This window comes from Selaginella moellendorffii, unplaced genomic scaffold, assembly GCF_000143415.4.
Source record: "Selaginella moellendorffii unplaced genomic scaffold, v1.0 SELMOscaffold_73, whole genome shotgun sequence".
Classification (NCBI taxonomy): domain Eukaryota; kingdom Viridiplantae; phylum Streptophyta; class Lycopodiopsida; order Selaginellales; family Selaginellaceae; genus Selaginella; species Selaginella moellendorffii.
The window spans coordinates 673,167-698,648 of NW_003314334.1; the positions used below are offsets into that span (position 1 = coordinate 673,167).

Below are 25,482 nucleotides of genomic sequence, written 5' to 3' on the forward strand. Positions count from 1 at the left end.
TTAGCAGGGCTTGTTATGTGGAGCTAGATTGAACCGCCGAAGAGATGACACACTTTTGCCGGATGAATTTGATTACCACTTTTGTGACCGAGATAGTTTAATACAATACCTTTATAAACTATGTTCTCTCGTTTTCTAGAGAGCCCTGTCATTGATTCTTCCATGCCGAATATTCCTTGTCGTCGTAATTTTCTACGCTTGGAAAGTCAATGTCTGCGGTGAACAGTTCTTATGGTGAGTGAGAGAGAGAGGGATAGGTTATAGAGTCCCAGATCACGATTGTTCTATAAAAACTTCGTTGCAAATCTCACACTCATCACACTCATCGCATTATGCAGGAAGGTCGTGTGTGGTTTTCACAACGGCACCGATTTTACTCTAGTGCTCTAGCTCTGTTTTAGACTTGACAAGGTTCACTGTGATTGAAACTCACAACAAAAAGAAGATTGCTATCAAGCTAGGCTATAGTATTGAGGTAATGACTTTACAAACAAAGGGAACTTATGTGAAGTATTTCGTCGTAGATGATATTGCCTGGGAAAACTTTATCCTGAGTAACAACTTGGGCGAGAAAATCAAGAAGCTGAAAAGGCAAACATAAAGGTTTTGTATGGTAACTCCAGTCTATTTCGACACCCAAACTGAGAGCTACACAAGCCTCACGTGAAAAAAAAGTCATTTCTAGGTGTGTCAGACCATTTGAGACGCCGCATCAGATCGATCTACTCCACTTTCACGGGCTCTCTAAACCCTTATAATAGTTTTTGAATGGGCGAGAGAGGGCGGTCATGGCGAGCTCGACATTTATGATCATGAGCAGTCACGGGCATTTGAATTTCTCCAGGCTTTTCGCTCGTCAAGAGCGATGGAAAGGCTCGTACTACGATCACAGGTCCACACGACGAGGTCTGTCAGCACGATCGAGCTCCAAATGCTATGACGAGCAGTCGAGGATCTTCCACAGCCAAAGGCCAAGCTTGGACTTCTCAAGGAATGATGGTATCACTGACATTGCGAGCTTCGTCTTCTCAAAGAAGAAGAGCTTCTCATCCAGAGTGTCGCTGATCGATGGAGTTTCCGGGCGAGAGCTCACGTATGGCGAGCTCGAGAGGCTCGTCTTCAAGCTCGCGGAGGGACTCGTTGATCTTGGTGTGGAGCACGGCGACGTTGTCATGCTCCTGGCTCCAAACTCGCTCTACTATCCTGTTGCGCTGCTCGCTATTTCTTCCATCGGAGCTCTCGCTGCTACTCCCAATCCTCTGGGAACTCCCGACGATGTCCGGCACCAAGCGATGCTCACGAGCGTGAAGCTGGTCATGTCCACGCGGGATCTCCTGTTTAAGATCGAAGGCTTGAGTCTCCCAGCGATTGTCATCGACTATAACAACGATGCTTCTTCCTCTGATCATGGCGAAGAACAACCCAGCGTTGTGCTACTTTCGACGATCCTGGAGAAAGTTTCATCGCTCTCCTCCTTAAACTCTGGCAAGAAGAACCGGAGCCTCCATGATCCAGCAGCCGTGCTCTACTCGTCTGGAACCACTGGCATGAGCAAAGCAGTGGTGCTCTCTCATGCAAACATTTGCTCGCAAATCATGCAGCTTGCCAGTTCTTGCCATCATCAAGGCCCAGATCATGGAAACATCATCGAGCAGGAGGTCCATCTCTGCGCTTTGCCAATGTCTCACATATTTGGCTCGGTGGTGATCACGCTCCAGCAGCTCTACCGTGGAAACCAAACGGTAGTTCTTCGAGGATTTGAGCTTTCAGGGATGCTTGCTGCGATCGAACGCTACCATATTTCTCACATCTATGTAGTTCCTCCGGTGGTCTTGGCTCTCGCTAAAACTCTCCAAAAGGTTTGCAAGCTTTTTTCAAGTTGCTACTTGAATAGATGTTCGTGTTCTTGCAGAACAATGGAAGCTTAAGATATGATCTCTCCTCTTTGCAAAACATTCTCTGTGGAGCTGCTCCACTAGGCAAGGAATTGATCGAGACGTGCTACAAATACCTTCCAAACACGTCCTTCTCGCAAGTACACTATGATCTTGAGAAATCTTGAAATCACAAAGAAATCTCTCATTTCAGATATATGGTCTCACAGAAGTCACTGGAGCTCTCACGCTGATCAAGGATTCTAGACAAAATGAGAATCTAGCAGCTTCCGTGGGAACGATGCTCTCGGACATGGAGGCCAAAGTCGTGGACGTGGAAAACAGCGAGCCTTTGCCTCCAAATCACAAAGGAGAGCTCCTGGTTCGAGGTCCAACAACAATGATCGGTAATATTGCTTCACAAGCTCGCTGAAAACCACTAATTGATCAATACAAATCTACAAAGCTCTCTCGCAGGCTACATGAACGATCCTCAAGCAACGAGCTCTACCATGAATCCTCAAGGCTGGCTTCGTACAGGAGATCTCGTCTACTTCGACGAGCTCGGGAACTTGTTCGTCGTTGACAGGATCAAGGAACTCATCAAGTACAAAGCTCTCCAGGTGTGTGATCTCTCAGATCTAGTTCCAAGTCTAAGTCCCAAGTTCTTGGCTATCCTTCAAGAAAAAACTCTTTTTTCTTGTTTTAACAGGTTGCTCCCGCGGAGCTTGAAGCACTGCTATTGTCACATCCTCAGATCTTGGACGCTGCTGTGATACCGTATGTGATTTCTTTCCTAAGTTCTTCTTTGTTCTATCATCACCGGGAACAGATTAACACAGTCTGAGAACAAAATACCTTTTTCTTTATAGGTACAAGAGCAAGGAAACTGGTGAAATTCCAATGGCTTTTATCGTCCCTTCGCTGGATGGCAACTTGACAGAGGACCAAGTGAAAGCTTTCGTTGCCGAGCACGTAAGTCACGACTATATAAACTTATAATTTCACTATAGCACTTTCTCGTCTTTTCTATCTTCTAAAGGTTGCGCCTTACAAGCGAGTGAGGAGAGTAGCATTCACAAACGCCATTCCCAAAACAGCGTCTGGAAAAATCCTAAGAAAAGAGCTCGTAAAGCAACTCTAAAAGTTAAGCAAGTACTTGCAATGCTTTCTCTCTTTTCATCCCTTTGCTGGGATCTATAAGCTTTTTTACACGAAAACTCTCGCAAAATCCAGACTTATTTATGTATACCGAGCCGGAGATGGATTGGCATCACTTGAGCCATTGTTCTTCGCTTTGCTCCGGGAAATCCTTGGTCGCTGCTCGTCCATTGCACCCTTCCATCGCGCTAGCTTCCGAGTCGGACAGTGTTGCGTGCTGGAGAGCTCCGGCGATGGCTGCGGTCGTGGGAGATGATCCTGCTGCTGCTGCTGCTGCTGCTGTTGCTGCAAGTGACATGGTTGTGGGAACTTTGGTGGAGCACGACGAGATCGAAGTCGCGAGAGATATCGGCATCAAGCACAGGCCTTTGCTCTGGAGGTATTGCATCGCTGAGCCCATGTCGTCCTCCATGAGACGAGCAACCTGGTGCTCTGTGAGAGCGATACCATCTTGCGGAGAAAGATTCACGGAGATTTGTCGACAAAGTTGTGAAGAAGATACTAGTTCTTGCCCAGCACCCTTGAAGAAACAAAAAGTTATAGAATAGAACTTGGATAAAAACTGTTTTGATACCTCTAGAGGCAAGTCTGCGACGAGTGGAGCCATGGTTGCTCCAGCGCCGCCAAGTCTGCTCATGCTCAATACCTGTCAAAGAAAGGTGGTTTTTTAGTCTTAGTTCCTGGAAGAACAAGGGAAGTATATCACTTACCTTGACTTGGAGCTGCAAAAACTTTACGTAGTCGATGATTTCGTCGAGCATCGAGGCTTTATCAGTCTGTTTATCACGCGAGTATATCAGAGCTCAGTGGAAGTCATCCAAATGATCATATAAAGAAAGCAAAAAATTTAAGAACTAAAAACCAAAACTGGTGATGGATGGGATATGATCTTACCTTGTTCGCGTTTGGGACAAGTTCCTGGAGAGCTTTCATTCTCTCGGCAATCTTCTCTCGGCGAAGCTGCGATCAAAACAGGTGAATCGATCACTTAAAGTGGAAGAAGCTTCTTACTCTCTCGGCGATGCTGTGGGGATCGGTGGCTTGACCACGGCGAGCTCGCACTCGTGGTCTCGCAGAGATTCCCGCAGGAGGAGGATTTACAGGGGCAACTGGAGCATTCGAATCGTAAGCTAGTGGAGCCTGAGACCTCTAAACAGCATTGCAAGAGAGAGACAAAAGAAATGCGAGACATGAACTAGAGAGAACCAAAAGAAAATCTGTAGAAACTCGACTGAATTAAACGAACCTGCTGCTGATCTTGCTGGTGCTTCTGCTGCTGATCGATTTGCATTTGTCCCGCTGCTCCATACATCTGCAAAAAACGAGAATTTTCAGTGCTTCCTCCGAAGTTTTTAAGCAAAAGCTAGTTTTTTATCCAAACGATGGAGGAAAAGAGGAACTTTGTTGTGTACCTGTTGGAGTTCTTCGTCTCTATATCGTTTCTTGACAGAATTTGGATCGCTGCTCGCTCCCCCATCGCCGAGTTTCGCAAAGCTCAGAGCATTACCAGGAACGAAGTGGTGACTCCACGAAGAAACTTGACCGGTGTTGTCGCTGTGATCCAATGTAGCTGCCAATCCTTGGTGGTTTCTTGATCCAGCTTGACTAGTGCTAGCAGCTCCCCCTCCTCCCACCTGGTTTTGGAACGAAGCAGCAACGAGCATCTCGTTGCTCAGTTGCTGCTGCTGCTCGTCGTGATCCCAGCTCCTTCCAGCAACACCGTCTTGATCGGGCCAGGATGGGATCGAGATGATGTTCTCTAGGAACTCGTCCATGGAAGAAGAGCTGTGATCCGGGATGCTGCTGCTGCTACTGCTGCTTCTGTTCTTCTTGGCGCTTGGAGTGTAGTAGTCGAGCATCATCGCATCATCGACCCCCGATTTTTAAGCTCGTATCATTTGTGTCGGCACTGGGATCGCCAGGCTGCATAGAAATTCTTAGTCATGAGCGATATAAACAAAAGAATTCCAGACCAGCCAGATGAGAAAAAAGGAGAGAAAAAAAACCAACGATCAATCACCACCAAGTGCGCGAGAGAAAAACTTAACTATAGAACACCAAAGACTACACACACACACGCTTTTAGAAGACCAAGTCCGTAGCCAAGACGAAGAACACACAGTCGCGCACGCACAGGAAAAAAAGAGAGTTTTGACGGTCGTTTCTAACGCTCCATTGAAGTTAAGCTAAGGAACTATAAGAGAGTTCTTCTTCTACCAGGCAAATGCTTTAATAGATCTTCTTCCAAAGAATGTAAGTACCTTGTCTAGTGGCGAATAACTTCTTTTCTTCTTTCTCGTTGTTCCAGCCCAGCTCCAACGCTTTTCCCCGGCTCCCCCGCAACATACAAACAACTGTATGCACGCTTTAACACCAAAAGCGGGCACGCCGGACCCATGCAAAAGGGTCCACAAAGGAGATTTTTTATCATTTCCTCCTCCTCGTTTGATCGATCTCTCCCTCTCTCTCTCTCTCTCTCTCTCTTTCTATCGGGAGATCTTTTTAAGAAGAACTAAAACTCCAATTCCTCCCGTCAGAGCAGCCATTCTTTCTTTTTCTCTCGATCGCACGACGCTTAGCTAGAACTGTCGAGAGAAACCAAAAAAAAAACACAAGAAGAAGCCTCGCAACTCAAAACAAACAAAGAACTTGGGGAGCAAGAACCTAGTTCTTGTGTGGCTGGAACCAAGACACCCAAACAAAATGCTTCCACCGACACTAAAAACCTCGGCCCTCGACACGGAAAAATTTTAACTTCCGGGATTGAATGTTTGATACTTAGAACCAAGAAAAAAATCCGCCATTGTTTTTGTTCTTGGGTTGTGTTTGATCTGATAGTGGGAATTGAGTAGAGTGTTGTGCATGGAATTTTTTAAGCTTGGACAGATGGTGGTCGGCCACTCCCTGAAGGAGTTGTTCATTCCTTGTCATATGTATGTATCTTGCTCGCTCACACAAGATTGTGCAAATTTCTCTCACTTTTTTTTTTTTTTTTTTTTTTTGGCATTATTTTGCTTCCTGCTGCTTCTGTGTTCTTGCATCATTGAGAAGGGCTGGAGATATCAATTGGCTTGTGACATGCTCAAGAAGCCCTCTTTTTATTTGTGAGTTTTTTACTAGTCCATCAACTTTTGTAGTTATTTCTTTCAGGTGTTCCAATGGGTGCAATCCTGGTGTTTGCAAGATAGATCCATCAGTCCTTAGCAGAACTTAGCATAAAAAAACTCTAAAAAACTACGGAAAAATCAATCACTCTCCTGGACTTTGCAAGGTCCCACGGCTCAAAATTCTTGTTGCGCGTACCCTCTCTGTTCATCAGGTCATGTCTACAAGTCCTCTACACCATGATTTTGTCTTGCAAGAAGCTCCATATACAATACATTCCCAGAGGGAAAGAGGAGAAAACTCATCAATCAATATCAATTTCAATGGATTTTGGGGTGGCAAGCTTTCAATGCCCCGAATTTTTTATGTGTCATGTTGGCAGTGGCAACACCATAAGCTACAAGAACTTTAGGCTAGAAAAGAAAGGAAGGACCACTCTTCCACACTCATTCCCCATGATTCCAAAGATCAGATCTTTAGGCATGGAAGAAAGAAGGGAAGAGAGGACAGAGAAGGAAGAAAACTCCACTCCCTCCCAAAAAGCATAGACTTCATGGATTTGAGTAAAAATTTGGCCTCCAGAGATTCCCCAGGGAGCTCTAGCTTGTAGTGGTGTCTTATCATTTCATCTCCAAATCCAGGGAATTTGGTTAAGAGATTACTTAAACTAACCTTAAATCCTAAACATTACTAGCCCTATTAACCTGGATTAACCTAAACGAATCTACTTTTTACTGGAATATTTTCAGGCGGTGCCAGGAATCGAAGACAGGATCCCCTGTACTGGCCGTTGCCCAACGGCTCGCCCTTTGAATTAACAAAGAGTTTAATTTTTTTAATGGGAAGGCGGGGCGCCAGGATATAGGGGAGGGAGGGAGGCGAGGAGAGGGAAAGGCAAAGCCCTAATCGATTCCAATCCTAGCTCGCGGCGGCGCTGTGATCCATTTCAGGGGCGATTTTTTCTCTGCTCTCTCGATCGATCGGAGGCGAGATGGCGGCAGCGAGCATTGGCATGATGGATGGCGCCTATTTCGTGGGGCGGAACGAGATCCTGGGATGGGTGAATTCGATTCTGCAGCTCAATCTCAGCAAAGTGGAAGAGGTAAGAGCTCCGCTCTCTCTCGAATCGATTGGTTGATTGATGATTGATGAAGGAACTGGAGATAGTGTAGGTCATTATTTTAATTTCTCTTTGTTATAGGCTTCGTCAGGTGCTGTGTATTGCCAGCTGATAGATGCCACGCACCCTGGAGTTGTAGCAATGCATAAGGTTTGTTTTACTATTTGCTACGAGGAATGGATTGGATTTATCTTCTTTTTGTGATCTAGGTGAATTTTGATGCGAAGAACGAGTATGAGATGATACAGAACTACAAAGTTCTCCAAGAGGTTTTCAACAAGCTTAAGATAAGCAAGGTTGGTTCTCATGCTCGAGTATTCGGGAGTTCACTCTGGAGCTTTTATCTACAGCATATCGAGGTGGCAAAGTTGATGAAGGGACGACCGCTGGACAATTTGGAGTTTATGCAATGGCTGAAACGTTACTGCGATTCTGTCCATGGAAGACCAAGGTACGTACAATCGCTTAGAGATTTTTCATCAGCTCAAAAACAAGATTTTTCAGCTATAACGCCGCGGAGAGACGAGAGATGGCGAAGGGAGGGAAGGAAGCGAATCGAAAAACTCTTTCTTCCAGTTCATCTAATCTAGCTACCTCGAAATCATCTAATAACCTCGCGAAAACACCGGCTAGTGCAATCCGAAAACTGGAGAGTCTCCAAAACTCTGGTAAGTTGATCATCATTCCAAAACCCATAAAATGGGACTTCACAAACTTGTGAATCTTTTGTGTGCAGCAACGAAGCCTTACAGGCCAGCATCTACACCGGCACCAACGCCACCGCCATTAACAGCTCAAGTCCATGCGTTCCACGAGCAAATAACGGAGCTCAAGCTTACAATGGAGACGCTCGAAAAGGAGAGAGATTTCTACTTCTCAAAGCTTCGCGATATTGAGATACTGTCTCAAACTCCAAGCCTTGCAAACACCCCGGTAAGGTTTTCAGTTTCCTCTCGTCTCTAGAGACCTTTTATGATCAACGTTCGCAGGTGGTGATGGCTGTCCAAAAGGTTCTCTACTCGGAAGACGATGGTCCCTCGGTGATCGCTCAGGCTCAAGCCATGATCCCGCAGCAGCACTCGACAGCTCCGGCTGGACCACTGCAAACTCCTAGAAGCGAGAGCGTCGACAATCAGTCGTCGGCGCCAGCGTCCGAGGCAGGAGGTCCGGATGAAGACGATGACGACGCCGAGAGGAGACACGCTTCGATGGAGTCAGCTTTGCAACTCGACGATGCATCAAAAACTCCTCAAACAAGACAGGAAGAGCGGCGGAGTTCAATATTCGATCTTGACGACTCGATCTATCAGCTGGAAGACTCGTCGTCGTCGCTGCTATCTCCCCAGAGGCCACAACTCTCGTGCTCCACCGAGTTCTTACAGATGGGATCGCCAGTAAGCGTCTGGTAGCACGAGAAAAAACGAGGAAAAATTCATTTTCTTGCTAGGAGTTTTTAGAACTCTTCTGAAATAAGGAAGTCTGTACTTTGCAGACTTCTCTGACCAGGCGGAAAAATCAATAAAGCGGAGCTTTGCTAAAAACGAGGATGCCAAGTCGTCCATGTAGGTGCCGTACAATCAGCAAACATTTGACAGCATTGACCAATTCACAACATGAATTAGCAAGATAGAGATTCGAATAATAGTTTTTATCAACATCATTTTCATTAATGACGGAAATGTAAAATTTTGATAGTGGTATAGCATTAAACATAAAATCACAAGCGCTAAAGAAACCTGGGAACCTTTTCTTGGTCACAAGAGAGAAATTCAGGAATTAGGTTTGCAAGTTTAATTGAAAGCTTTTTGCACAAACTGAGGGAACCGGAAAATTTTGTGGCTATTGTTTTATGTGCTTTCAAGAAGCACATTGTTTCGATTTTAGGGCTAAACAAAGCTTAATCTTATAAGGAAAAAGAGATTAACGATTTTTTGTTAAAGTAAGTGGTAGTAAATCCTGTTTTTTATTATAGGAAGGATTAATATTAAACATTTGAAATGACAAATTATATTTAGCCTGAACTTGATTAGATACTAAACCAAATAATTGCCATATTTACATATAAATATTATTAGAATATTCAATTCTGACTACACAAATATCTGTGGAAGTATGGTCTAATTATAGGTACTTGACAATTGTATTCCCTAATTGAACTGCAAGAAAATAAAAAGGATCTACATTATTTATCAAACTTTACTTATAAATCCCTTTATGAAAGGAAGTTTAGAAACCTTACATTTATAAAGATGAGTAAGACTAATTTTGATATGAGCAATGTCAAAATCAAATAACACATGTATGGCTGTATTAAATATACTAATAATGGAAGAATATAGTATGTAGACATGAAAAAAAAATTGGTCATATGTTTTTACCAAAAATATTAAAAGATAGTTGTTGAAGAAATATAACTTCAAATAATAGAAAAAGAGATCAACAATATTGAGAAAAGGACATCTTTTGAGGAGCATGAAATTTAGAATAATATAATTTTTAGAAAAGCTAAATAGTTTATGTTTATAAAAGAAAATATTATAAAAAAGAAACTAATAAATTGAGGAGTGTGTGAGAACTTGAGAGTTCACAGGCAAGGAACCCTCTATGCAGGCAGTTGAGAGCAGAGAAACTGGATGAAGAAGCAAAAAGATCGCATTGCTTATGTCATGGACACTGGCACTCAATTGTTGAACAGTTCACAAGAGCAAGAAGTTAGCATATAGCTAATAATGATCAGGCTTTTGCATGGCAACCAAAAGTGTGCAGCGTCTTCACAATGCAGGAAGTGACCGCAACTGTAGGTGTAGAAGCTCTCGAAGCTATCTTAGCGATCCATGTCTCGTTGAATGGTTTTGCAAGAGAATGTCTAAGCTCCTCCTCTTCTCATGATCGCTAGATTATGGTTGATTGAGTAGCAAACATTTTAAGCGTGGAATCCCGACTTTGCTAGTAGAGGCACAAGCGGGACTCAAATCCGGTGATTGACCTTGCAGGCGGCTAATGATTTTTTCGATCTTCCCATAGAGGTGAGGATAAAATATTTCAGCGTCCCCCAGCTGCTCGAGAGGGTCTTGGATTGGCGACATATTTCCTCTTCCAGAGCCTTCGCTATCTTCATCGTGCCCAAGCGATCCTCCACACTATTCCATCGCGACCGGCTGGACCGTTGATCGGCCCTTCCCCGAGCTTGTCAATGGCCAGGATGGGTCGCATTTCCCCGGGATTACTTCGGTAAGTCTGTTATCACCCAGGTGAAAATGAAGAACCATGGCATTGGTAAGAAAGTTTAAAAACGATTTCCTTGACCGATAGTTGAGAGGAATGGGTGTATCTGGTGGCTGTCCATAACGCGACAGGATGGACGATGGAGATTCCAAGGCGGGGCCGTGCATTCTCCCCGTCTTGCGGTGGAGATGCGCCGCGATTCTCAAACATAAGGTCCACCTGACGCCCCGGAAAAAGCTTAGAGAGCTAAGACGAGAAGTTTTTTAGCTCTTAGATAGGCTATGGCGGCAGCTCCCACTCTATCTCAGGCTGCCAAGCTTAGGGTTTCTAGCGGCGTCTTCTCGTGCCCTCGGCATTGCGGACTCGGCGTCCAGCGCCTTGCATTCCGGAGCGCGTCCTCTCAGTGCGCCGATTTGGGATTCCGCCTCGTCCAGCAATCAATCGCGTGTGGAGCTTCTACATCCTCGACCAGAGGCGTTGTGTCCATGGCCGGATCCGGAAAGGCAAGCATGCGTGCATGGATCCCTCTTTTGCTTTTTGGATGAAATTTAGGCTCATGGATCTTACATTAGTAGATTTCTTCTTCGATTTTGCTCGTTCTGATTCGATGCGTTCTTCTTTCCTTGACAGTTCTTCGTTGGAGGAAACTGGAAATGCGTAAGTAGCTTTTTCTTTTTTGCGTTTTTTTTTCTGGTGCTTCGTGTCTATCCACTGTGGGTCTTAACGTTTTCTTTATTGGCTTTTCTAGAACGGTACCAAGGAGTCCATTGCCAAGCTCGTGTCCGAGCTAAATAGTGCAAAGCTTGAAAGCGATGTTGGTGAGTACTGTTGTTTATCTCGATCAATCAGGTTGTAACTCGATATATTTTTTAGATGTGGTTGTGTCACCTCCATTTGTCTATCTCGACCAAGTTATCGGGTCCATTTCCAATGGCATTGAGGTCTCTGGCCAGAACTCGTGGATTGGAAAAGGAGGAGCGTTCACTGGAGAGATCAGGTAGGCAGGAAAGCGATTTTATCTTGTTGTTCCTGTATTAATTTTTCTTGCCTGGTAGTGCCGAGCAATTGAGTGACATCGGCTGCAAGTGGGTCATCCATGGTCACTCTGAAAGGCGTCACATCCTTGGCGAGGCAAACGACGTAAGTCTTTGTTTAACTTGTTTTTTTGTTTTGGATTGACTTGGTCATCGTGTTTTCCTGTGTAGTTTATTGGCAAGAAGAGCGCTTATGCTCTGGAAAAGGGCCTCGGAGTGATCGCATGCGTCGGAGAGAAACTGGAAGAGCGCGAGGCTGGAAAGACATTTGATGTGGTCTTTGAGCAGCTCAAAGCTTTCGCTGGTATGAAAACTTGTTTCTTTTGTTTGTTTCGCTGAAGCTTTTGTTTTGCAACGTTACTCTCTTGTAGAGGCGATTTCTGGCTGGGACAACGTGGTCATTGCGTACGAGCCTGTATGGGCTATCGGTACCGGCAAAGTCGCAACACCGCAGCAAGCGCAGGAAGTCCATGCTGCCATTAGAAAATGGCTCACGGACAACGCATCCACTGAAGTTGCTTCGAAGACCCGCATTATCTACGGAGGTACGTGAATTCTCTTGCCCAAGCTTATCTTGTTTTCTCCAAGGTTGCATGATTGATGTGAGTTTTTCCAAGCTTGCATGATTGAAAGATGTCCATTTCACTTTTGGGCGATTGATTGATCCATTATTTAATTTCTTGACAGGCTCCGTGAATGGAGCCAACTCCAGCGAATTGGCAAAGCAGGCGGACATTGATGGATTCCTTGTAGGGGGCGCTTCTCTAAAGGTATGAGCTTTGTGAAAGTGGTGACAATTATCTTTACTTCTTGCAGGGGGCTGAGTTTGCAACGATCATAAACTCTGTCACGGCAAAGAAAGTGACCGTGTGAGGCAATCGAATGGAGGGGATTTTGTTTCTCGGTTTGCCTTCTTCACCCCAGCAGAGACCCCAAGAACGAAAGAAGGTAAACCAATGCACTTACCAAAGACTATAATAAATAAAATCAAATTGAGAATACTTATATACTCGTTTATGACCTTCAAAATTTGAAGTGCTATGGAAATAGGGTAAAAAGACCATTACTGCATTTCTCACCTCATAACTGATGGTGTCCCTGCATAAGAATTGTGCACCTATCACTTGTAATCATGACTGAATTTATTCATTTGTATTCCCTGATATTTATAATATAAACAGCTATCTATCTATCTATTTAATCATAAATTAGTATTGTGTTTCTATTAAGTCACTATGTATAATTTAGTATCTAAAATATTTTCACAAAAGGCATTGAATTACAAGAAAATGAAAAATCCAATAAAAGTAAAACCATAAATATATACAGGTAAGATATTATTAGCTAATTTTAGAGATTATATTTAACTTATCTATATAAGAAGTGAGATTATATGTATATTATATTAATGTCATGTTGTTTCCAACACCAAAGCCAAAGTATTGGGAATCCCTCCCTCACGTCGGGCACATTCGATCGAAGAAAATAGGCCGCGCAGCCCTCACGAGATCCACCGGGAAATGCCGCTCTCTAGCCCTGTGATCGCCCGACATTGCGCGGGCGATTTGGATCTTTCCCAGATGGCTGCAAGCCGAGAGGATGGTGATGAACGACACAGGATCGATCCTCACTCCACCATCGAGCGTGGCCTCGTGGAAGAGATGGATGTCTTGCTCAGTTTGGGCATATGCTTCCATCACGCAAGATGCGATCGTTTGACAGCGTCCCGCAGGAGAAGTTCTGGACGAGTTTGATGCACGATTACGCTCGCAATGGCCGCGTGATCGAGGCTCGAGCTGTGCCCGACACTATTGTTGTCCACGAATCCAAGTCCCTCGTCACCATTGTCTCAAACACACCTCGAGCCTCCACCAAATTCCCGATTTGCATGAAAGCTCTCACCAACGCAGTTGATAGTATTGAGGTCATTGGCTTTCTTTTTTCTTTGATTTTGGCTTCCTTGCCCAAGTCCCTCCGAGCTTGCTTGTGTCCTTACAGACACGAAGCATCGAGCTGTAGAAGACAGGGTTCTATGCCAAAAGAGCTCGGGGTCCAAGGAATTGGATTTAGAAAAGAAGGTCATTTGAGTATATGCGTGTCTACAATTGTTATCCTTACTGAGGAAGGCATGGGATGTGGACTCCTACACTCAGAAGCTAAACACTCCTAAACTAGAGATAACATTAGAGCTACTTTCTAAAAAGAAGATAATGAAGAGAAGTACATTTGCAAATGCAATAGTAATAACTTCTATGACATTGCATAGTCCATCTCCTAATGTGTTTCAACTAAGAAAAATCCACATTTCCAGTTATATCAATCTAACACAAAATAATAATAACATATAGTAAATAAGAAACTAGATTATTTAGTTGATAATTCAATTCATGATGAAACAAGATATATACCCAAAGTAGAGTTTTAAAAATTATTAATAAAATTATAAGACAATAGCAAGTTTAAGCCAAGTTGAAGATGAATCAATTGTGCTTCAAGGATGACAATGAGAAAGTTCCAACTTTATTTAAGTATCTAGCTTGGATTAATTGCAAAACATAAGTTAACTTTAGTTATAAGTTTATGAATTGTTGTTATTACTAATTTTTATAAGTACTTTTATAGTACTTTCTTGCAAAATTCAGGTTGAAATCATCTTTGGAAAAATTTATCATACCATTCAGATTTATAAGTGCTTAGCAAGAAACTAAACTATATATAAAAGTATTGTTTATATATATATATATAATTAAAAACTTGAAGGATAAACCAAGAACTATTTGAATTTTAAAACTTACATATATCAAACTCATATCTAGTACTAAATGTATTCAATCAAGTTATTAAAAGAAATAATGAAAACAATTTAATTAAAATACTTGTAAAGATGAATAATAGTTTTCTCTAAAGATGAATTCAATTTCATTCTTGGATTTTTAGGAAAATATCATTATAAATATATTCAATAGTGTTAAAATTATTGTGGATGTGCTAAAGGGAGATGACGGTGCCACTAAAAGATGCAAATAAATGATACACTAATATATGTAATGAGTTTTTTTGTGAAAGAAATATCCATCAAAACATAAAAAATTCACTAAAATTGTTATATGATTACATTCAACAACATTTAATTTACTTAATAATAGTGTTATTGATTTTTATTATTTAATTACTCAATGAGATAACGTGGCTCAAAGAGATAGTGAAGAAGATAGTGCAACCATAAAAAAAAAGGATTAATTAATAAAGGGAAATATTTTATGAGGGAAACATTTATTGTTGTTATACCACTTGCAAAAAATAGTGATATGTTATTTATTGTTACTGATGGTGCCAATGTTTAAGTAAGTGATACTCTTCATATATATGTTTAAATTTTATGATTTATAAGTGATAATTTAGTGAATCCTTTATCCCCCTCTTTTGATACTCTTAGGACTTTCCACTCTCAATTCGATTATCATAGTGAAGTGGAGTAGTGATTATAATAATTTTTACCACTTAATTATTATTTTTTAAAGTTTTTTTTTTGTTTTTGGGCTCTTCAAAGTGATTGCCAAGTTTTTTGCTAAATGAGGATGAAGAATCATAATACTATATTCCTTGTTAAGACCACTTTTGATGTGAATAGTGAAAAAAAATCTAAAAGTCCTATTACCCAACTTTTAAAGTTTTAATTATAAATAATTTAAATAACTGGAAAAAAAACGTGAAAGAACTCATATTTCATAATATACTAATATATGGAGTTTTGTAGGCTAGCGGATTTGTGTTCATTATTGCAATATTTAATGCACACTTTTAAATATGATTTATATGTAAATTGAATTAAAAAATGATATAAATGATGGTTTTCATGTTTTTCAAATTATTTTTTCTATCATATTTAATTGAAATGTTAAAATTAAAAGAGAGAGTGGGTATGATTGCATTTACAATTTTCATTATATTATTTGAGTAAATTATATTTTTATATACCATTGATATTAACAATTTTTTTGATCTATTTCAACACTAAACACATATATTTTTTAACAATGAAAACACTGAAACATGAATCTTCTGGTTATGATTTCTTTCAATGCTCTCCTCATTTGTTATTTTTATGGCGCTAGCAATATTTTGCTATAGAGTAAATTTAGTATGCAATGGTATTTAGGGGTATCACAAAGCTCAAATTAATAGTCAATAAGCAACCAAAATCAATCTGGATAATGTTAAAATCTTTATAAATATATTAAAAAGTGTTAAAATTATTGTAAATATGCTAGAGGGAAACACTACTAATAATGCCACAAAGGGATGCAAGTGAGTGACATATTAATGTATACAATAAATTTTTTTGTGAAGGAAATGTTTATCATAAAGAAAAAATTTCACCAAAATTATTATATAATTGTATGCAACAATAAATGTTAGTGTTTAATGAGATAAGATCATTGAGTTGGCTTGAAAAAGAAATAGTGTAGCCTTAAAAGAAATGATAGATTAATTAATTAACGGAAATATTCATTTAATGACTTATGAAGAAAATTTTTGTTGTTGTTATGCCACTTGTAAAATATAATAGTGTGTTATCTATTACAATTTATGGTGGCAATATTTAGGTAAATGGATGCTTTCACATGATGTTCAAACTTTGAGATTTATAAATGACATTGCAATAAAATAAAATAAAAAATAAAAAATTTATCTTCCTTTTTGTAATATAGTGTTGACGTTAGTTCTTGTATAAACAAATGTAATATTTAAATAACGTGCACAAGCATTTACCCATCATATATTAGCACTGATATCAATTTGATTGAAGAAATTAGATAAGACAAAATAGTTAAGATATATAAAAAATAAAATAAAAACTCAATAGTTGAATTCCAAGAACTAATTGAACTTAAAATTTTAAGTATTTCAAGCTTATATCCAATATTCCAAGGGATCATGCAGCTTTTAGAAAAACAAAACTTAATTTTTAAAAAAAGAAAGAAACAGTAAAACAAGAATATAAAATATATATTGGTTTAACAAAACACATCTTATAGTAGAAAAAATTATTTTAAAAACAAAAACTACCATTTATATCATTTTCAACTCAATGTATATGCAAATTCAGATTTAATGCCCTAGGGTTTACAAACCTTAGCCCTACAAAAACTCTATATATTAATATAAGATCTCTATAATTAAGGGTTGACAAATAAGACTATTAAATTGTGGTAGCTTTTTGACTTAGTCTTTATGTTTTTACCATCTACATCACAAGAAAATTGCCCAAATGGTTTTTATTGTCAAAGAGATTGCACCTTGGCTAGGGTTTTATAATGGATTTCCTGGCTTATGCAAAAATTGGGCCAAAATTCTTTGCAATTCAATATTGTCAATTTGTTTTGTTCACTCAGGGATATATTATTGAAGGTAATATTACACTATCATAAAATATTATTCCATTATTGAAATTTGTTGATTGAGCCACGATCATCAAGTATAGCCCTCCACCAAAGCTTTTCCCCATGACACTAACATATGAGGAACCTTTGCATTGCATTCTGGAACAAAGTTGAGGCCATGGAAATTCGGAGTCACAGAACGATGGAAAGCAGCATCCACAGCTTACAATTGGACTATTACAAGGGATGTGCTGTGAAGAAGACCATAAAAGTAAGGATAGTGGCGCTTTATGGCGCTGAGATATGGGGCCAGGCCTGCTAGCGAAGGAGTAGGACAAAGTCGAGGCTGTGCAACGAAGTTTCATTTGGGAAGAATTTAGCATCAACCTTGTGCCATATGTGACCATGGAGACAGGCCTCTTTTCCCTAGAAATACTCGCACGATCATCTACATCTGAAAGAGCAGAAGTTGGCAGTCACAGGACAGACAGGCGGCTGGTGGCATGACATGAAACAGGACCAAAAGAGTCGGTCTGAATCTCAACATCACAGAACGATTCCATGAAGATCTTGAATTCTGGACACACATCGTGCTAATAAGATGGATCCAAGCCCAGAAGAACCACACAAAATACAAGCTCTATGTGGAGGCGATCAACCCAAACGAACAGGTGGGAACGGCTCTTTATGATCAGCTCTTTCCCTGGCGACAGAAACTCCTTGCACGTTACAGAACAGGTGATCATAGACTACTCGTGGAACTAGGACGAAGAACAAGAGCAGCAAAGATTCCGCGACATCTACAGCTTTGCCCAGTGTGTGGCATGTCCGTCGAGACAGTAACACATACGGTCAAGGAATGCTCAGGATACGATGAGTTCCGACTCAGGCCGATCCCATGGGATATGCCTGTAGCTAACATCCTTGGGACACCTGAAAACGCAGCGGAGATAACCAGGTTCCTGGAATAGATGGAGGTCCAGAGGCGAACACTTGTCAATGAAAGCATACTTGTGTTGTTGGAGCTGGAAAATGAAAGGAAACAACAGAACAGATGACACCAAACTTGCAGGGCCATACTCCAATCACCACAAACAAGCAACACAACAGATGGGAGTGGGAACAATGATAAATGGGCAACAATCCGCGGCAGAAGAGGCAGCAAGCTCCCAGCAGCGACATCCAGATCACCATGTCTGGAAGGAATGGCATCGAGTTGATGAGCTCCTTCGCACTCAGAGTTCTTCATGCAGCAATAGCGTTCTCTCCTCGGCACCATCTCAAAGTCTCGGCTGATTGAGACGAAGTGCTCCCAGCCCTTGGCAATGGCTGCACGAAGTTAAAACGCTCCGGAACGTCACCTTGTCCAGCTTGACGCCCTCGAGATTCATAAGATGGAAGACTTCCACTGCTCGATCGTAGTGCCCGTCGTCCCAAGCTGAGCATCTTCATGCTCTTAATCACACTCCTGGCGGTGCCGAGATGGCCCAAATTGACGTAAATTTGCATGAGAGCTGTCCAGCAGACGATGGTCTTGTGCGGGATCTCGTGGAAGAACCTCACTGCCCCGTCAAAGTGCCCATTCTCGGCATACGCGAGAAGCAGCTCCACGAGACTAGATTCTTCTCCAACACTTGATCAAAGATGTTCTTCGTCCTTGGTGGCAGTAAGCCTGCACCATCGCCGTCCATGCCACCACGTCCTGATCCGGCATGGAATCAAAGATCTCTCTTGCGTTGGCAAAATCTCCTCTTTGGGTATTCTCATAGTTCTTGCCACTGCGTTGGTGAAGGGGAGCCGATGGAACGCCCTGTCCAATTTTTCCAGGAATCATTCTGCGCGTAGCACAGCAGTAGATTCGTCCACGACACGGCCGGCATTCTATCAAAGATCGATTTTGCTGCCTCGTTTTGCCCCTGCGCGAGCGCAGTGATCATTGAGTTCCATATCACGGCCTGGCGCTCTGGGACACGATCGATCATCGCCTGACAGTGGATGCTGCCACATATCCAGCGATCATCGAGTTCCACGAGACAAGATCATGAAACTCCATCCCGTCAAACGTGTCTTGGCAAGCTCAAGTTGCCCGAACTGGGCATACAGTGTAATTGGCGATTTCCAAGAGACGATGTCATGATCCGCCATGGAATTGAAGATCTTCTTGTCCTGCCCGATATTGGAGCTCCGGATATAGGATTTCACGTCCACGTTACACGAGATTCCAGTGGTGCATTCGATCAAAGAGGTTAATTTAAAATATTAAAACAATATATAATTCTATAAGCATTTCAGAGAATTACAGTTTTAATACAATTTAATTTATTTTTCTAATTTGAAAAAATATTTCGCATTAAATAAATAATTAAAATGTTTTAAATTATAAATTCTTTTAGCTAGCTTATACTGAATAAGGGTTTTCCCAGAAATTCTCTGTTTTCTTCCGTTTAAAATCATGATATTGCTGCAAACGGGAAAATAAGAGTAAATCTAGGATTTAGGGCTTTTAGGATGGACAAAAATCTCGGGGATACAGGTATGTTTTTCTCGTCCTCTCTGAGAATGTGAAATGCGACAATCCACAGGACACGGCATCTTCCAAGATTCATTTGAGCGCTCTGCTTCTGGCGTGGATACATGTCTACCCGGTCTACCACTTTCGTTTCTCAAGTCATACAACTCTGCTTGTGTTTTTCTTTGGCAGGCTTCGCGTCTCTGCCCGAGCTCTTGAGCGAGTTTGAAGACATTTGCCGGGATCTAGCGCAGGCAGTCAGGTGAAACAATTTTCTGGGAACGACTGGAACTCAGCAGCTTTTTCTTTACAGAGACGAGGCAACTACGAAGCATCGAGCTATAGAAGACAGGGCTCTACTTCAGTCATGCGCACTTCCATTTGTATGGAAAAGGTAGCGTCGCTTATTAAGTTTCAACGGGACTGACTTTACTGTTTCTTAGAGGATATCACGGAAGAGAATCAGGTATTTTCTATGTTCTCTTCCTTTTGTGGTTTCACCTAAGAAAAAATGTTTGGCAGAAAGCAACCACGCGTTTATAAGAACCGGTGCAACTGCTCAAACATGCCCTCGTCTTGTCTCGAGAGTCTGGCGTCCAAGGAATTGGATTTAGAAAAGAAGGTAATGCTCTTCGATTGAGTATATGTGTGCAAATGTTATCGTTACAGAGGAGGGGATAGGATGCGGGCTTAGAGGCTAGGCTTGTGGGATCAAACAAAACAGGCTATCAAAAAAATATTGGAACTCACTCTGTTCGACACTGATGCTCCAACTCGAGAAGGCTTACAGTTGCATCCTGAAGATCAGGTACTACGCTCTTACTGGTCCTCTTCTTACATGTATCATATTTATCGCAGAAACTGGAAGATAGTCTTTTGGAAGATGCGTGGAAGCTCATCCGAGCTGGAAGAAAAGGAGAAGCGCAGGACCCGTGTCCAACAGGGATTGCTCTTCGTTGCTCAGGTACATGAAAACGTTTCTAGACATCTTACTTCCCTGTCTCACACTGGAAACATACAGACAGGACATTCTCTGCAATGTATGTGCTTTACTCCTCAAGCAGGTCACGATCATTAATTACTGCTGTCGATTTTTTTGTTGTTCTTGGCAGTAAGAAGTCCATAGCGAGAATTAACGTCACTATGGCGTAGACATTCCGGGAGGTGTGGAAGCACTTTTTGGACACCTGAAGCAGTCATTAAATGAAGCAGCAGACTGAACTTCTGCAGATATCTGAAATGAAGACTTTTTTTATTAGACACGTTAAGATACTGTACTTTGGTGCCTGTGCCTCAAAGTTTGTGTTTATTTAACTGGATAACATATTGTGTTTGCCTTCGCATCCAGCAACTTTCTGTTCTTTACTCCTCAGGCCACCAATAGAAGGAGAGATCCTGGAAGAAGACGCTGATCACTTCCGTGCAGTGCCTCGGATACGAGGATGATCCTACGAGATTTGGAGCTAACGAGATAGAGCTACACAGTTATATCTTTCATGAAAGACAATACTGATCTTGATTTTTCTCGTCCTCCTGCAATAGCATTTTGTCCACGTCGTGGCGGACAAAAAGGCCGGATCTCTCTCGCTTTTTGGATGCTTAGCAACAGCAGCTCTGTACTTCTGCAGTACTGCCCGAGAACTGCAACTACCAAGATTTTTCTTGATTGGGTACGTTGCTGCCTGCCTCTCAATTCTTCACAGTCATTGAAACTTTGTTCTTTTCACACACACTATCAACAAATGAAAACTCCAGCGACATGAAGAACAAGCAAAGGTCTTTTGCTGCAGAAAAAATAAGCTCTGCTAGCGTGGATTTGCTTGATGGAGTGGAGGTTTCTTGCAGATTGGATGAGCTGCAAACACTCGCGCTGATCTAGTGCGTTTCTTCACAGAAACATAACACGCAGTTCCGAGGTTACACAGCATTTCCTAGGTATCGCAGGATGGGGGTTTTAGCAAAGACGCTCCTCCTCTCGCTTGTGGCCATGGCTAGTTTCTACCTAGATTCTCTCCTGGATTCTCCTCGCCTGTGGATCTGGATGTCTTTGCCCATGAGGCGAGATCTAGCATCAGCGATGACAAGATCACATCTTCGCGGTGGTTCCTTCTCGGTCTTGCTGCATCAGGATTTACGTTTCTCTCGTCTTCTGTGATCGTTTTGTCCAGTTGGGTTGAGAGCACGGTAGCGGCAATCCAGCTATGGCTGCGTGCCAGACAACTAGCTGTGGAGAGCTGCATTGCGAGGGCAACAGCTCAGGCAAGGAACATTCTGAGGAGGCGCAAGCATGGCACAACGGCGGCCACGAATGAGGAGCTAGAGACGGGGGAGGAGCCCCAAGCCATAGCTGGAGGATTGGTGGCAGTGGAGATGGACCAGGCCGCAACAGCACAGTCCCAAGCGGAGGTAATCCCTGCCAGCCCTTCACAATCTCAGAGGGCACTCGCACTGCTTACTTCCTTCTTGTCACTGGCAAATGCCATCTCGATGTGTCAAAAGTGGACACAAGACGGGCACGATCTCGCTCTCATTGCCACCGCGATCTGTGCCGCATCGGCCTTTTGTTTCCTGCATTCATTCCTGGTAGGGCTTGGACACATCGAGAAGCAGCGGAGGAAAGGGTGTATGACGATACTGCTCACAGCTCTCATCGCGTTCTTCTACCCTTTCATGGGCCTCGCATGTCGTCGTTTGAAACGAAAGAAGGGCTGGGCCACAACAGCTGTTTACACGGTCTCAGCTGTAGTTCCTTTCGTGATGAGGGTGATATGTCTCCTCCTGTTCACTCATGAGGCCTCCACGGTGATAGCTTCTGCTTGCTCGTTGCTCTCTGGAGTTGCGTGGTTGATTTTTAGCTCCATCGTCGAGTACCAAATTCTCCATATCGTGGGAGCTTGTTTGGCTGTTGCAGTTCAGGTCATCTACTTTGTAAGCTTCGTTTCAAAGTGCTATGGAGGTGAGCAAATCCGAAAACTCTCTTGTTTCTATATCGCGATCTTTGAATTAACAGGCCTGTGCGCACTGTGTTGAACGAGAAGGAACAATCAATCATGCTTTAAAAGAAGTAAAAGACAATTGTAGTGGAAACAAGGCGTCACTGGATCTGGATGATCGTTTTTCGCTGTGAGTGCAGAGTACTGGTTTAACGTTTGATTCGCTGCCTACATCCCAAAGTGGCCAGCAAGAAGTAGTCTCTGATCTTTTCTTGTGGCTTCATCTGAAAATTTTCCATCCCGAACTTGCTTGCTGTAACACAGAAATATCAAGCATAGCGCACCTGGTTGAGAATGCTTCCATACCACTGAAGCGTGTATCCTATTAGCGTGAACTTAGAACTTCCTTACCAGCAAGAAAAAACTCCCCATCCTGAAAAGGAAAACCACTGTCCAAGTTCCACGAAAACCAGCTTACTTGAATCACTTTGACAGCTCGGCAAGTGCCTGTAGTCATCAATTCACATTAGAGGAGTTTCAAAGGCTAATTTGCTTACTTGAGTGAAATCGAGAGATGTCCTGAGATTAAATAAACAAGGTGGAAGACTCTGGTGCATCGTCCTCGTCCGAACGAGCAGGTCAAGATGAGGAAAAAAGATGAACACTAAAAAAGACCAAATGCAGCTTAATCGAAGCGTCGGCTCTTCCTGTTACGACGTGACGGCCGAATCGAAGCGGCATTCTGTAAGTAAGAAATGAGAACTCGCCAACAAAGTAGTGCGCTAATCAGACTCACCTTTCATGTCCGTGCGTACCTTTCACAAGATGATGTGATCGTCTTGAAAGAGCTCTAAAGCATTTATCAAGAGAATATGATCAAATGACTTGCGTGATGATGTACAAACGAAAATGACAAATCGTCCAAGCGCTACTCTGGCGACAATGTCAGCTATGCCCGGAATCGTGTTTTAATATGCCTTTGCTCTGGTTCCAGGTTCCTTCTCGCAACACTGGTTAAGCTCCTCATAATAAACTGTCAGTGTTGTGGAAATCAAGAGAAAAAAGAATAGCTTACCCGGATCGGTACATAACAACAACCAATAATGTCAGGTTAGATTCACCTAAACCACGGCACTGTCTCAAGACTGCGGGTCAAATTATACCTTTTGCTCTTGGCGAAGCGTATTAGAGTCTGATACAAGAAGTGATCACTGTAGTCATAGAGAAGCTCAAGTCAAAACTTATCACCCATAATTTCCTTCATGCGGGAGAGGATACCATAAGCTTGTGATCCATTTCGGCATCCATGAAACCCTCCACTAGAATAGACGACAACAAAGATCATCTCACGAGAAAGAAGAAAAAAAAAGAGCAAAAACTCCTTACTGGGATCCCGAGCTTGGTCGTCATGCCACGCAATGTCCGATCTCCGAGCGCAGCACCGGTCTCAGCATTTGACGTCCCAGGGACGTGTGAAGAAGGATTCGTGCAAACGACGGTACGACCTCTCTTCTCAAGCTCAGTCCCATCGTCTTAAGTCGGGAAAAGAGAAAAAGACCAACCTTGTCTTGGACGCCTTGGCCTCCTTTGACACTGGATTCAAAGCCATCATCAATACCTCTGGATCTACAATAAGCACAGAAAATTAAATTTCATACCATGCTCTTGCTTTTCGAAGTCGAATCTCAACTGCGAAAAAGATCAAGTCTACCTCGTACAAGACTTCTTAGCTCCGAGGTCTGCAGAGAAGACATGCTGCCACAGTATCGTCAGAAACTTAGACGGCTGTCTACAGCATCACAATAAAGGAAAAAAAAGAAAAGAAACAGCCTCACAGTACCTTTACAGTTATAGTAATCACATAGCTACTAAATCGAAAACAGCCATCTCCATAAATAAAGCTAGATTGGAAAAGGATTTAGAGACCATTCGAGAGGCGATGTATTGCTCAATCTGCGGCGCCATACCTTTCGAGACTGGCCGAGCCGAAACCCTAACCCTACAAAAAGTTCGCGCTTCTTTTGGAAAAACCGAGATCTTTTTTGAAAAGTTATAGACAATTTCCAAAAGGAGGATTATGCCGAAAACCCTATAAATAGATCTTAGATTATATCCCTTTAATAAGGATGGCAAACTTCTGGTGGTATTTCGTTCTTATTTCAATTTTCTCGACTTGGGCAATTAGCTTTTATGTATACACCATAGTTATCACTCTTTACCCTCCAAAATGGGATTGCCCACATGGTGTTTCTCATTGCAAAAAGAGCTGTAATGCACTACATCCTAATTATCATTGGGATTTCTATTCTTGCTACATCGGAGCTGCGAGGATTGGGCTAAATTATTCTGCAATTCGATATTGGCAACTTCCTTGCTTCATTCCACATCTATATACTTTGCTATCACTGGGCTATGTGGCTGGAGGTAAGCTAGATTTATTTAAGAATACACTTAACAATTTATTTCAGTTGCCATGGGATTTGCTGCACGCTTCCAATACAAGTTATGTATGTTGGTTAGCTTTGTTATTGGAGGAGCTAGTGCGCTTACAAGCACATATGTTTCACATCGGTCATGGTTTATTGCTGTACAAGTGATCTCTGCGGTAGCACATTCCTACGCAGGGACATCATCAGCTATAAGGTGGTGCATAGAGATAAAGAAGCGCAGCGAAGAACCATATAAAAGAACTTATGCCATATCGTTAGTGGCTATATTCATTGAATTACTCTTTCTACCCTTGGTCCCAATATGTATTCATATGTATTCTGACTGGAGGTGGGGAAATAGGCTGATATTTATTATGGACTCATTTCTTACCATGATGCTGGTGGTGGAAATGGTGGTATTAATTATAGTTAATATTAGAAGTAACAATGGAAGAATAGCTAACGAATTGTAACATAGTAAATTCTGTTTGTAAATATTTTAGAATCTACAATTAGTGGATATATTAACTGAAGTTTGTGGAAAATCAATCCTATCTTGCTCCTAGCTCAATCCATTGCAATATGGGAAGTTTGGAAGACAAGCCAAGAAATGAGATGTGTGGTTGATTTTTAGCTGGATTGTCTAGTTTCAGCTCTTACATCTCATTGGAGCATTTCTAACTATCACAGTTCAGCTACTTTGCTTCA

At 42.1% G+C, this 25,482-nt stretch overlaps 6 protein-coding genes and 1 long non-coding RNA gene across 10 annotated transcripts; 4 read left to right on the forward strand and 3 right to left on the reverse strand.

The window, feature by feature from the left end:
* The first annotated feature begins 788 nt into the window (after positions 1-788).
* On the forward strand, positions 789-3,115 carry LOC9648894 (4-coumarate--CoA ligase-like 7). The gene is made up of 7 exons (XM_002986279.2): positions 789-1,859; positions 1,913-2,035; positions 2,089-2,281; positions 2,352-2,497; positions 2,587-2,654; positions 2,747-2,849; positions 2,917-3,115. Exons 1-7 carry the CDS (start codon positions 789-791, stop codon positions 3,016-3,018), a joined length of 1,806 nt encoding a protein of 601 aa, XP_002986325.2. The 3' UTR covers positions 3,019-3,115.
* On the reverse strand, positions 3,061-5,115 carry LOC9648895 (transcription factor UNE12). 2 transcript variants are annotated; one of them, XM_002986372.2, is made up of 8 exons: positions 5,009-5,115; positions 4,448-4,958; positions 4,282-4,347; positions 4,047-4,184; positions 3,930-3,995; positions 3,746-3,811; positions 3,610-3,681; positions 3,062-3,555 (listed from the first exon to the last, which is right to left on the reverse strand). In XM_002986372.2, exons 2-8 carry the CDS (start codon positions 4,895-4,897, stop codon positions 3,148-3,150), a joined length of 1,266 nt encoding a protein of 421 aa, XP_002986418.2. In that variant the 5' UTR covers positions 4,898-4,958; positions 5,009-5,115; the 3' UTR covers positions 3,062-3,147. The 2 variants fall into 2 exon arrangements, with proteins under 2 accessions (XP_024516083.1, XP_002986418.2); XM_024660315.1 differs by having other exon boundaries at positions 3,061-3,555; positions 4,047-4,175; positions 4,448-5,115.
* A 1,909-nt stretch (positions 5,116-7,024) lies between these two features.
* LOC9649812 (microtubule-associated protein RP/EB family member 1A) lies at positions 7,025-8,775 on the forward strand. Its single transcript, XM_002986280.2, has 7 exons — positions 7,025-7,242; positions 7,342-7,410; positions 7,470-7,556; positions 7,611-7,711; positions 7,765-7,928; positions 7,997-8,193; positions 8,250-8,775. The coding sequence occupies exons 1-7, from the start codon at positions 7,132-7,134 to the stop codon at positions 8,667-8,669; spliced, it is 1,149 nt and encodes a 382-aa protein (XP_002986326.2). The 5' UTR covers positions 7,025-7,131; the 3' UTR covers positions 8,670-8,775.
* A 1,929-nt stretch (positions 8,776-10,704) lies between these two features.
* Positions 10,705-12,526, forward strand: LOC9648896 (triosephosphate isomerase, chloroplastic). Its single transcript, XM_002986281.2, has 9 exons — positions 10,705-10,988; positions 11,116-11,142; positions 11,234-11,303; positions 11,359-11,482; positions 11,541-11,625; positions 11,691-11,823; positions 11,891-12,064; positions 12,207-12,289; positions 12,336-12,526. The coding sequence occupies exons 1-9, from the start codon at positions 10,767-10,769 to the stop codon at positions 12,390-12,392; spliced, it is 975 nt and encodes a 324-aa protein (XP_002986327.2). The 5' UTR covers positions 10,705-10,766; the 3' UTR covers positions 12,393-12,526.
* Positions 12,527-18,148: 5,622 nt separating this feature from the next.
* LOC112340960 (pentatricopeptide repeat-containing protein At1g32415, mitochondrial-like) lies at positions 18,149-19,048 on the reverse strand. Its single transcript, XM_024660250.1, has 3 exons — positions 19,005-19,048; positions 18,680-18,901; positions 18,149-18,536 (listed from the first exon to the last, which is right to left on the reverse strand). The coding sequence occupies exons 1-3, from the start codon at positions 19,046-19,048 to the stop codon at positions 18,149-18,151; spliced, it is 654 nt and encodes a 217-aa protein (XP_024516018.1).
* Positions 19,049-19,409: 361 nt separating this feature from the next.
* LOC9648897 (nuclear pore complex protein NUP107) lies at positions 19,410-20,755 on the forward strand. Of its 3 annotated transcripts, XM_024660298.1 has the most exons (9): positions 19,410-19,436; positions 19,486-19,548; positions 19,605-19,674; positions 19,726-19,806; positions 19,856-19,878; positions 19,935-20,034; positions 20,082-20,220; positions 20,271-20,376; positions 20,525-20,755. In XM_024660298.1, the coding sequence occupies exons 1-6, from the start codon at positions 19,412-19,414 to the stop codon at positions 20,024-20,026; spliced, it is 354 nt and encodes a 117-aa protein (XP_024516066.1). In that variant the 5' UTR covers positions 19,410-19,411; the 3' UTR covers positions 20,027-20,034; positions 20,082-20,220; positions 20,271-20,376; positions 20,525-20,755. The 3 variants fall into 3 exon arrangements, 1 of the variants encoding a protein (XP_024516066.1); XR_002990379.1 differs by adding an exon at positions 20,434-20,452 and having other exon boundaries at positions 19,423-19,674; XR_002990380.1 differs by adding an exon at positions 20,438-20,452 and having other exon boundaries at positions 19,423-19,674.
* A 1,970-nt stretch (positions 20,756-22,725) lies between these two features.
* Positions 22,726-24,208, reverse strand: LOC9648898. The gene is made up of 7 exons (XR_002990383.1): positions 24,186-24,208; positions 24,004-24,100; positions 23,732-23,938; positions 23,421-23,664; positions 23,142-23,355; positions 22,903-23,087; positions 22,726-22,852 (listed from the first exon to the last, which is right to left on the reverse strand). It is a non-coding gene; the product is annotated as an uncharacterized LOC9648898 (long non-coding RNA).
* Positions 24,209-25,482: the final 1,274 nt, after the last annotated feature.